General features: G+C 58.4%; 2 protein-coding genes across 2 annotated transcripts in view; both read right to left on the bottom strand.

Moving 5' to 3' along the window:
* Positions 1-721: 721 nt before the first annotated feature.
* Positions 722-1,814, bottom strand: PHLDA2 (pleckstrin homology like domain family A member 2). Its single transcript, XM_059929857.1, has 2 exons — positions 1,348-1,814; positions 722-1,084 (listed from the first exon to the last, which is right to left on the bottom strand). Exon 1 carries the CDS (start codon positions 1,752-1,754, stop codon positions 1,359-1,361), a length of 396 nt encoding a protein of 131 aa, XP_059785840.1. The 5' UTR covers positions 1,755-1,814; the 3' UTR covers positions 722-1,084; positions 1,348-1,358.
* A 7,394-nt stretch (positions 1,815-9,208) lies between these two features.
* The window catches only part of NAP1L4 (nucleosome assembly protein 1 like 4), a 72,259-nt gene continuing 71,577 nt past the window's right edge, over positions 9,209-9,890 (bottom strand). The window contains exon 15 of the mRNA XM_059932309.1: positions 9,209-9,438. Coding sequence (XP_059788292.1) covers positions 9,430-9,438 — 9 coding nt within the window. The 3' untranslated portion in view covers positions 9,209-9,429. The remainder of the gene's footprint in view (positions 9,439-9,890) is intronic.

Genomic DNA, 9,890 nt, shown 5'->3' with positions numbered 1-9,890 from the left:
CCTGGCCAGGCCAGGATCAGCGTCCTGTCCCTTTCTGCCATCCTAGGCTTCTTCATCACCCACAGCCCTTCCGGGTGGAGGGGCACCCCTCCCCTCCGGATCCCGGGGGTTTGGGGGCAACCCTGGACGCACAGTGTCCCAGCGGGCAGGAAGGGCAGAAGCTGCCCGCTTGTCAGGACCTCAGGCCTCCCCATCCTGATATCACATCCCGGGCCACTCGGAGGCCTCAGCCTCCTGCCACGCCGGCAGAAATGGTGCAGGCCTGTCTCCCGTTGGCCCAGAGCACTGCCCACCTTGCTGGCCCTACACGTCAGGCAGGGTGGGGCAGCCTGAGGAGCTGAAGGCTTCCTCCCAGGGGGCTGGGCGGGTGGGCAGGAGGGGGCAGCTGGGGTTGGGTACCCCACCGAGTGCCGGAGCAGCTCAGATGGGGGAGGCATGATGACCTCACAGGGCCATTTTGTGAGTGACTTCCGGGAGCAAGCCGGGCCCTGTCCTCCCCATTCCACACCCGGGAGCGGAAGTCAGGGCCACCCCCAGGGCACTTCCCCGCCTCCAGAGACGGTGCGGCCAGGGTCCGGCAGATAACAGTCAGTGTTCATTCAAAGAGCATTTCCTTGCCCTTCAGACACCTGGGGTGGCCGCTCCCCCCAACCAACACGCACTGAATGAAGAGGCCACCCACTGGCCTCCCGAAGGAAGCTCACTGCACCACACTGGCTGGTAGAAAAGAGAACAAGTCAGGTAGTTTATTTGGAATGGACACATTGATATTATATATACATACACACACACACACATATATATATATGTATGTGTATATATATTAAGACAGATGGTTTTAACACAAATACCATCAAAATAAATACATAGATAGTCCAATAATTTAATGCACCCGCACAGCGGGGGCGAGGCTCCGCGGCTCCGCACGGGAGGGTCCTTCTCTGCCGGGCAGGGACGCAGCCCCGGCCTCTGTCCTCGCCGTGGTCGGTGGCTGGGGGCCGCCGGGGCTTCCGCCGCTCCGGGCATTCCCTGAGCTCCTGCCGGCGCGGCCCGCGTCCGGCCCGACTCGTCCAGTGTGTGGCTCCTGTGGGGAGAGGGGGCAGGTTCAGGGAGCTGTGCCCGAGTCCGGCGGCTGAGCGAGCCGGGGTCCAGCCCGTTGGTCTCCCGAGGCCCGGACACGGAAGGGGCAAGCGACGGCTCCTGCCGCGCGCCCCAGCCGCGCCGCGTTGGCGAGGCCCCCAGTCCCCTCTCGACAGCGTCCCCTAGACGGGGCAGGACCTCCCCACGACGTCCGAGGTCGAAATCATTCTCCCCGAGGACCGCGTCCGGCGGGCGGGCGGCACTCACCGCGGCGGCACTCAGGGCGCGCGGGCCGTCCCGGCCTCGGGCTGCCCGACGGGCGCGGCGCGCTCCTGGCGGCTGCGGAAGTCCTGCAGGGCGCGGCGGTTCTGGAAGTCGATGAGCGCCAGTGTGATGGCCGCGTTCCAGCAGCTCTCGCCCGCACAGCGGAAGTCGATCTCCTTGCGATCGGTGGTGACGATGGTGAAATAGACGTACTTGCCCGTGCGCTCCACGCAGTCCACCTTGAGGATGGAGTGGAAGCGCAGCTCCTTGGGGCGCGCGCCGGGGCCGGTGGGGAACAGGCTCAGGCATTCAGGGGTGAGCACGCCGCGCTTCTTCTTCCACAGCTGGAACAGGCTGTCGCTGCGCTTCTCCAGCTCGCCCTCGCGCAACACCTCCCCGGGGGTCTTCATGTCGGCCGGGTGCAGCTGGCAGAGGCGAAGGCGCTCCGGCGGTGGCGGCCGCTGCAATGAGCCCCGGCTCCCCGGCGCTGTATTTATAGCGGCCCCGCCCCGCGCACGCCCCCCTCTCGGCCACGCCCCGCGCCCCCTTCCTGGGCCCAGCCCGCCCCGGTCCCCCCAGCCTGGCCACCCCGGGGCTGCGCGCCGCATCCCCACCCCAGGTCGCCGAGGTCGCCCCCCTTCCCCTTGTCTGCTGCCCGCGCCCCCCTTCCCCGCTCCCCCGGCGCCCCAGCCCCCCGGCCCCGTGGGGCGACTCAATGGCCCCCACCCCGCCCCGGACGCCGGCCCCACGGAGGAATGCGCTGCGGCCCGCCCTGCCCGCGGTGACTCACTGCCGGGGAGCCGCGGGAAGCGCCCGCGGCCGGGGACGGCCCGGGGCGCGGTGACGGCGGGGCCCAGACCCCCACCCTCCAGGCGCCCCGACACCCAGCCCTGCCGCTCGCTGGGCAGATGCAGTCGCGGCCCCAGTTCCTCCCACGCCCCCGGGGAGACCCTTCGGTGGCCCTGCCCCAGCCGGCCTTATCTCCCATCTTGCCACCCGCCGGCCGGCGCGCCTGGGACGACCTGCCCTCTTCCCCCTGGGTCTTCGGGCCGACCGGGAGAGCAGGTGTTCTGAACTTCAGTTTTCTCTTCTGTAAAATGGGGGACAATGACACTTGTTGGATTAGGCAACAAACGGAAAACGCTAGAACAGCTCCCCTTAGTGTTCAGTAAGTGTGAGGGCCGCTCCAGCTCCCTTCAGGGGGCCTGTCCTGCTCCCTGGGCCCTCCTGGCGGCTGTACGTGGGGGGAGGGAGGACGCACCGGCGGACCCGCCAGAGGTACTGGGAGCCCAGGGGGCGCGGAGTGCTTTGGTGCGTGGGGGGCAGAGGGGGCTTCGGCCTGGGCCGGGGCGGGGGCGGCTGAGTCATGCCCTGCCAGCAGGACAAGTCTTTTTATTTACCCTCTTCCTTTAAAGGGTTTAGTAGGAGCAGGAAGTGATCGCTGGCTCCTCCAGGGTTGGGGGGTGGGGCGGGGAGCCGGCAGGAGGGAATCTATGGGGGTCCCAGCCGCTCCAGGGCCCCCACCTTCCAACACCCCACCGGGCTGTGACCTGGGCAGGAGGTGCAAAGCAAGGGGAGCAAGAAGGACACAAGTCCGTTGGGGCTGTGAGAGCCACGCCCCCTCCTGGTGCAAGATGGAAACGCAGGTACCCTGGTTCAAAAAGTATGAATGGTATTTTCAAGACTGTGAAGGCAGAGCATGAAGCCAATGTGGGACCTTCTGGGTGCAGGCCCGTGAGGCCGGCCGTGGAGCCAACCCTACCCCACCTGCCCCCGCTCTGCGGCCTTGGGCAAGTCCCAACCCTGGCCCTTCAGGGTCACCGTGAGGAATAAGGTACACCGCTGGCTCAGATGAGTGGCTTGGGCCAGGCCTGTGCGGATGGACACACCCACCTGTGCGTCCAGGGCACCTGTCAGGGGTGTGGAAGAGGGTAGAGGGGTGCTCAGGACTCTGGCCTGCGGGAGGGAGCACAGGACAAGCATAGGGATGCTGGTCAGGGTTGGGGGGAGGGGCGGAACTGGACTCGGCAGGCCCGTGGGACGGAGGCCAGAGGGTGAAGGAAGTACAGGGTGGGTGGGGAGACAGATCTCCCCTCAAGACAACACAGTGCAGACTTATAAGGGGGTGAGCTCCCCATCACTACAGGCATCCCAGCAGGGCTGGTAAAGGGGATTCCAGCATCAGGCAGGGTGAGACTGCTGACCCGCCTTCCCGCAGGCTCTCTGTCCTGAGGGGGCCCTGGGCTGCCGGGGCCACAGGAGAGGCAGGCCAGGGGCCAGGCTGCTGTGAGCCCCCTGTGTGTCCAGCGCTCTGCCGGGACCCCTCCGAGGCCCACCAGCCCGTTTCCCCCACCCGGGGGCCAGTCATTGGAACCTCAGGGCCAGGCGAACCACAGACACTGGGCACTGCTTAAGCACCTACTGTGTGCCTGTAGGCCTGGCTGGTGCTAGGAGCCTGAGGAGAGGGGAGAGGGGAGAAGCCCTGCCTGCCCTGGGGAGTACGAGGTTGGGGGTGGGCAAGAGGACAGCTTGGAGGTCTCCTTGGGGAGGGCGGGGTGCCACGGGGGGATTCCCAAGGATCCCAGGTGAGCGAGGCCCAAGGTGGGCATTCTTCCGGCCCCATTTCACAGACGTGGTAGCGGAGGCCCCAGGGAGGGCGGGGCAAGAGAGGATGTGAGAGACCTTGAAAACCAGGCGAGGCCAGGTGAGCTGCACTTCGCCATGCCCACCCAGCGCTCCTCTCTTTGTCCCCATTGGCCAGGCCTTTCTGGGGAGAGTCAGTCGGTGACCAATGAGCTGGGGGTGGTGGTCTAACAGGTGGGCGTCCGCAGGAGCTGGGAAGGCAGGTCACAGGGGGTGGGGAGCTCACTGCCACTCTCCCCGGAGGATGGGGATGGGCTAGGGGGAATCCCCCCCAGGCAGCTTCACCACCAATGGCCCCTACCCCGGGGGGCCTGGAAACCCCTCCAGCCAGAGGCCCGTGGGCCGCCTGCAGCTGCCTGGCCAAACCAGCAGGAACCCAGAGCAAGGAGGGGACCCTGTCCCCATCCCCGAAGCAGGCCCGTCTGAGGGGCCCTCTGGAACATGAGGAGGAAGCAAAGCGCTGACCTTGCAACCCCAGTGAGGATCTTTCTGGGGGCCACCCCTGAGCCTTTTGATAGCTAGGAGCCCGGAGGACCCCCCAGGCTGGCTTCCTGCAGGGGACCGAGGCCCCCAGTGCGGATGTGGCCTGCACCCACAGCAAGCTGCGGCCCATCAGGGCGCCAGGCCAGGTTGGTGCTGGGGAGGGAGGAGCCCCAGCCTGAGGGTCAGGGGCCTGGCACCCTCGGGGAGGCCCATGTGGGCCCTGCTTTCTTCCTCAGGGTCACCCCATGAGGCGGGGGGCCGCTGGGTTGCTTTCTTGGTGTTTGCAAGGAACGGGTGGGGCTTCTCAGAGAAGTCAAGTGGCTCAGCAGAGGTCACCCAGCCCGCCAGTAGGATTCAAATTCATCCTATTGCACCCCGAGCCTGGGGGCTGGAACTAGCCTCTGCCCGAGGGGCTGAGCAGGTTCTGGGCCGGGGATGTTTGGTGGCTGCTTCTGAGACGGGGCGGGGCCAGCGCCGGGCCTTTTGCCTCGAGACAGTGGCGTCAGAGAGCGTAGGTCTGAGCCAAGTTTACTAATATTTATCCAAGGGCTGCATCCGGGATTCACGCAGAGCCTGAGGGGACCTCCCTAACCTGTCCCACCAGGCAGACAAGAGACTGGTCCCCAGACATCCGGCCGGGGACACCTGTCAGCCCTTCCAGCTGGGTGAGGGTGTCAGGCAGCTGGGGCAGAGAGAGGGCACCTCTTCGAAACTTCTCGAGTGAGGTCATTTCCCCGGCGGTGATTTCCCCAGCGGTGACGAGGCCAGGCCCTCCAGGCTGTGGCCCAACCAGCCTGGGGAAAGGAAGCTGAGGAAGCTGTGCATCACGGCAGCCCCTGCGCCTGGGGCTCAATACCATGCTCTTCCTGTGGGCGGCAGTGCTCAGGGACAGCCCTGAGGACGGGCCCCCGCTCCCCTGCCTGGAAGACCCCCTCCTCTTGCCTCTTCTAGGAAGCCCTCTGGGATTGCCAGGGCACACCCTCGGGCCTGCTCCCACCAGCCACATGACTGCCAGGCCTTGGAGTTCCATTGCCTGCTCCATGCAAGTCTGGGGAGGCCCGGGGGAGGCCCCAGCTGCCGGGAGGTGCAGCACCTGAGAAGTGGCCTGATGTCACCTGACCTGAGCCCAACATAGCCCATTGGCCGTGGCCTGTGACTCAGGCCTGCCCTCAGTCCCTCTCCCCAAAGCTGCAGCCTGGGAAAAGTGAGAGGCCCAAGGGCGGGAGGCAGGAGGCCTGTCCCCACCTGGTTTCAGGCTCTGTCAGCCTGGCCCCACCTGGTTTCAGGCTCTCACTGTCAGCCTGGCCTTGGTCTCTCAGGGCTGTGTCCCTCGTCCCTCTGTCTGGCTCCCTGAGCCCCTCAGCTGGAGTCCGACAGGCAGGCCCCACCTCACAAGGCGCTGGGGATCGAATGAGAAACTGACACACCACCCAGAGCGCCTTTCCCCTCCTTGGGTCCTGGCAAGCTCCCGTTCACCCCTCAGCACCCTGCTCAGAAGTCACTACCAGGGCTTCCCTGGTGGCGCAGTGGTTGAGAGTCTGCCTGCCGATGCAGGGGACACGGGTTCGAGCCCTGGTCTGGGAGGATCCCACATGCCACGGAGCAACTGGGCCCGTGAGCCACAACTACTGAGCCTGCGCATCTGGAGCCTGTGCTCCGCAACAAGAGAGGCCGCGATAATGAGAGGCCCGCGCACCGCGATGAAGAGTGGCCTCTGCTCGCCGCAACTAGAGAAAGCCCTCCCACAGAAACGAAGACCCAACACAGCCATAAAAATAAATAAAAAATAAATTAAAAAAAAAAAAAAAAAAAAAAAAGAAGTCACTACCAGCTCTTAAAATGCAGTGACAATGTCTTAGTCTTTGGGCCCAGGCACTCAGAAAGTGCTTTTGGAAATGAGTGGACCTAAAAAGCATCTACCTCCCTGTCCAAGAGACCCAGCTCTCTGCTCAGAGCAACTGATGTTGCTGGAGACTGTCTGTGAAACCAGAACACCTCGGGGCGGGGTGGGGGGGTCTGGTGTCAGGGACAGGGCCAGGCTGGTCCAGGCCTGGGGGCGCTAAGAGGAGGGGCCTCTCCCATCGTCACAGAATGCGGAGGGGGTAGGGGAGCCAGCTGTCATTCCTGTCACTCAGCAGAGACTGCCCAGGGCCTGGTTCACGGGGACAAGGGACCTTTCTGGAATCTCGGATGAATGTATGAACAAAACACAGGAAAGGAGGGAGGGCGAGTGGGCAAGGCATGGCCGCCACCCTCTGGACGGTGCTCAGCCCTTGCAGCTGCCTGGGCTGCGTCATCACAGGACAGATAGGACGTCTTGCTCCCGCCCAGCCCGACCCCAGAGGCTGTGCAGCAGGTCTGGGGTGGGACCCTGTCATGTGTATTTTTTTTTTCTCTTTTTGGTCATGTGTGTTTTATTTTTTTCTTAAAGATTTATTTATTTAGGCCGTGCTGCGCAGCACGCGGGATCTCAGTTCCCCGACCAGGGATGGAACCCGTGCCCCCTGCAGTGGAAGCGCTGAGTCCTAACCACTGGACTGCCAGGGAGTCCCTGTCATGTGTATCGTAATTCCAAGTTCTTTACTACTTCAAACATTTACCAAAATAGTTACCAACTGCTGACAGAAAAAGTAAAAAATGGCTGAAATTATTTCAAACTTCTGAGCGCTCCTCTCTCACGACCCCACCTCAGGTCCACTCTTGATGCGGTAAATGACCTTTGATCCTTTTTACTGGGTTGGCCAAAATGTTCGTTTTTTTCCGTAAGATGGCTCTAGTAGCGCTTAGTTGTCTTTAACTTCAAAACAATTTCGTTACGTTGTATTGTGACAGCTGTCGTATCAGCGTGCACTTAAAAATACTTACCAAAATTGGTGAATTTTTCTGTAGCCATTTTAATACTGAAGATGGAAGAAAAAAAAGCAACATTTTCGGCATATTATGCTTTATTATTTCAAGAAGGTAAAAACGCAACTGAAACGCATAAAAAGATTTGTGCAGTGTATAGAGACGGTGCTGTGACTGATCGAACGTGTCAAAAGTGGTCTGTGAAACAAAAAATGGAAGTGGTGTGTTCCCCACCCCTCCCTGCACCCATGTGCCTGGGCTTCCCTTTGTTTCCCTTTTCCACTTACCCCCCTCATGTGTGTGTCTACAGCCACCTTGCCACTGAGCCGTAAGACAAATGTACAGGGAGAAGCAAAGTCTATAGAACATAGTCTTTGTAAGGGACTGAAGTGATCACTGCTTTTGGGTGCATTGAGGGATTATCAGTACTTCTGGCTTTGTGAGGGCTCTTACATTTTGTCTGAAAAACCAAAGGGCTGTCAGTAGGGAGCTGTGTGGAAGGTGGGACTCTGAAGTGTATTTTGGAAATTCATCACCACCCTCTCCCAAATTATAGAATTTTTAAACAACAAAGAAGCTGTGGCCCTTTCCACTCTCTCCTGGCCTCTGGTACTGCTCCTCTCTGCCTCGTTTCCTGCATTCCATGGCTTGAAACCTCGGCCTGGTGTGGCTCCTTCCTTTTCCCTCTTTGTCAAACCCTCTTCAAAGGAGTAACAGGTGAGCGGACTGGGTCAGCCCAGCCACCTTCCCAACTGTGGTGTGCGTGTAACACATACACAGGGTGGATGGAGAAGAGGCTGCAGATTAAAATACACTCCCCCTAAAAAGGGGAAGGGGGAGTGTGACACTTTCTTTCCATGTTCAAGTGAAAATAAATAATGTACCCTGCAAAAAAAAAAAAAAAAAAAAAGTGGTCTGTGAAGTTTTGTGCTGGAGATTTCTCGCTGGACGATGCTTCACGGTCAGGTAGGCCAGTTGAAGTTGAGAGCGATCAAATCGAGACATTAACTTAGAACAATCAATGTTATACCACGCGGGAGATAGCCGACATACACAAAATATGCCGACATACTCAAAATATCCAAATCAAGCGCTGAAAATCATTTGTACCAGCTTGGTTATGTGAATCGCTTTGATGTTTGGGTTCCACGTAAGTTAAGCGAAAAAAACCTTCTTGACCGTATTTCCGCATGCGATTCTCTACATAAACGTAACGAAAACGTTCCGTTTTTAAAACAAATTGTGACAGGCGATGAAAAGTGGATACTGTACAATAATGTGGCACGGAAGAGATCGTGGGGCAAGCGAAATGAACCACCACCAACACCACCAAAGGCTGGTCTTCATCCAAAGAAGGTGATGTTGTGTATAGGGCAGGATTGGAAGGGAGTCCTCTATCATGAGCTCCTTACAGAAAACCAAACGATTAATTCCAAGTACTGCTCTCAATTGATGAAAAGTGCCCAAGCACTGGATGAAAAGTGTCCAGAATTAGCAGAAAACGCATAATCTTCCATCAGGATAACACAAGACCGCATGTTTCTTTGATGACCAGGCAAAAACTGTTACAGCGTGGCTGGGAAGTTCTGATTCATCCGCTTTATTCACCAGACATTGCCCCTTCAGATTTCCATTTATTTCGGTCTTGACAAAATCCCCTTAATGGAAAAAATTTCAATTCATTGGAAGACTGTAAAAGGCACCTGGAACAGTTTTTTGCTCAAAAAGATAAAAAGTTTTGGGAAGATGGAATTATGAAGTTGCCTGAAAAACGGCAGAAGGTAATGGAACGAAACGGTGAATGTGTTGTTCAATAAAGTTCTTAGTGAAAATGAAAAATCTGTCTTTTTACTTAAAAACCGAAGGAACTTTTTGGCCAACCCAATAAAAAATGCATTGGCATTACCTCAAAAAATTAAGAATAGCATTCTCATGTGATCCAGAAATTCCACTTCCGGGTCTGTCCCCAAAAGAAGTAAAGCAGAGACTTGAAGAGATGGTTGCACACCAGTGTTCACAGCAGCTATCATTCACAGCAGCCGAAGGTGGAAGCACGTGCCCGTCCGTGGATGAATGGATACACAAAACGTGGTCCATGTACACAATGGAGTATTACTCAGCCTTAAAAAGGAAGGAAATCGTGACACAGGCTGCAATGTGGATGAGCCTTGGGGACATTATGCTCAGTGAAATAAGGCAGACATAGAAGGACAAATTCTGATTCCACTCACACGAGGTCCCTGGAGTCATCAAATCCTTAGAGACAGGAAGCAGGATGGTGGGGGCCAGGGGCTGGGGGAGGGGAGGGGAGGGGAGTGTTTAATGGGGACAGAGTGTCAGTTTGGGAAGGTGGAAAGTTCTGGAGACGGATGGTGGGGATGGCTGTACAATATCGTGAATGAACTTAATGCCACTGAGCTGGCTGCTAGAAATGGTTAAGATGCTAAATTGTATGTAATGTGTATTCTAGCACAACTTAGAAAATGTGAAAACCCAGGTCTGCACAGACACGAGCTTGCATTTTTAATCTGTTTGATAGAAAGGGAGACAGGTCTTGTTTTCTTCTAGGTCGT

Source organism: Balaenoptera ricei, chromosome 8, assembly GCF_028023285.1.
Source record: "Balaenoptera ricei isolate mBalRic1 chromosome 8, mBalRic1.hap2, whole genome shotgun sequence".
NCBI classification, from domain to species: Eukaryota; Metazoa; Chordata; class Mammalia; order Artiodactyla; family Balaenopteridae; genus Balaenoptera; species Balaenoptera ricei.
This window is presented reverse-complemented; position numbering and strand designations above follow the sequence as displayed.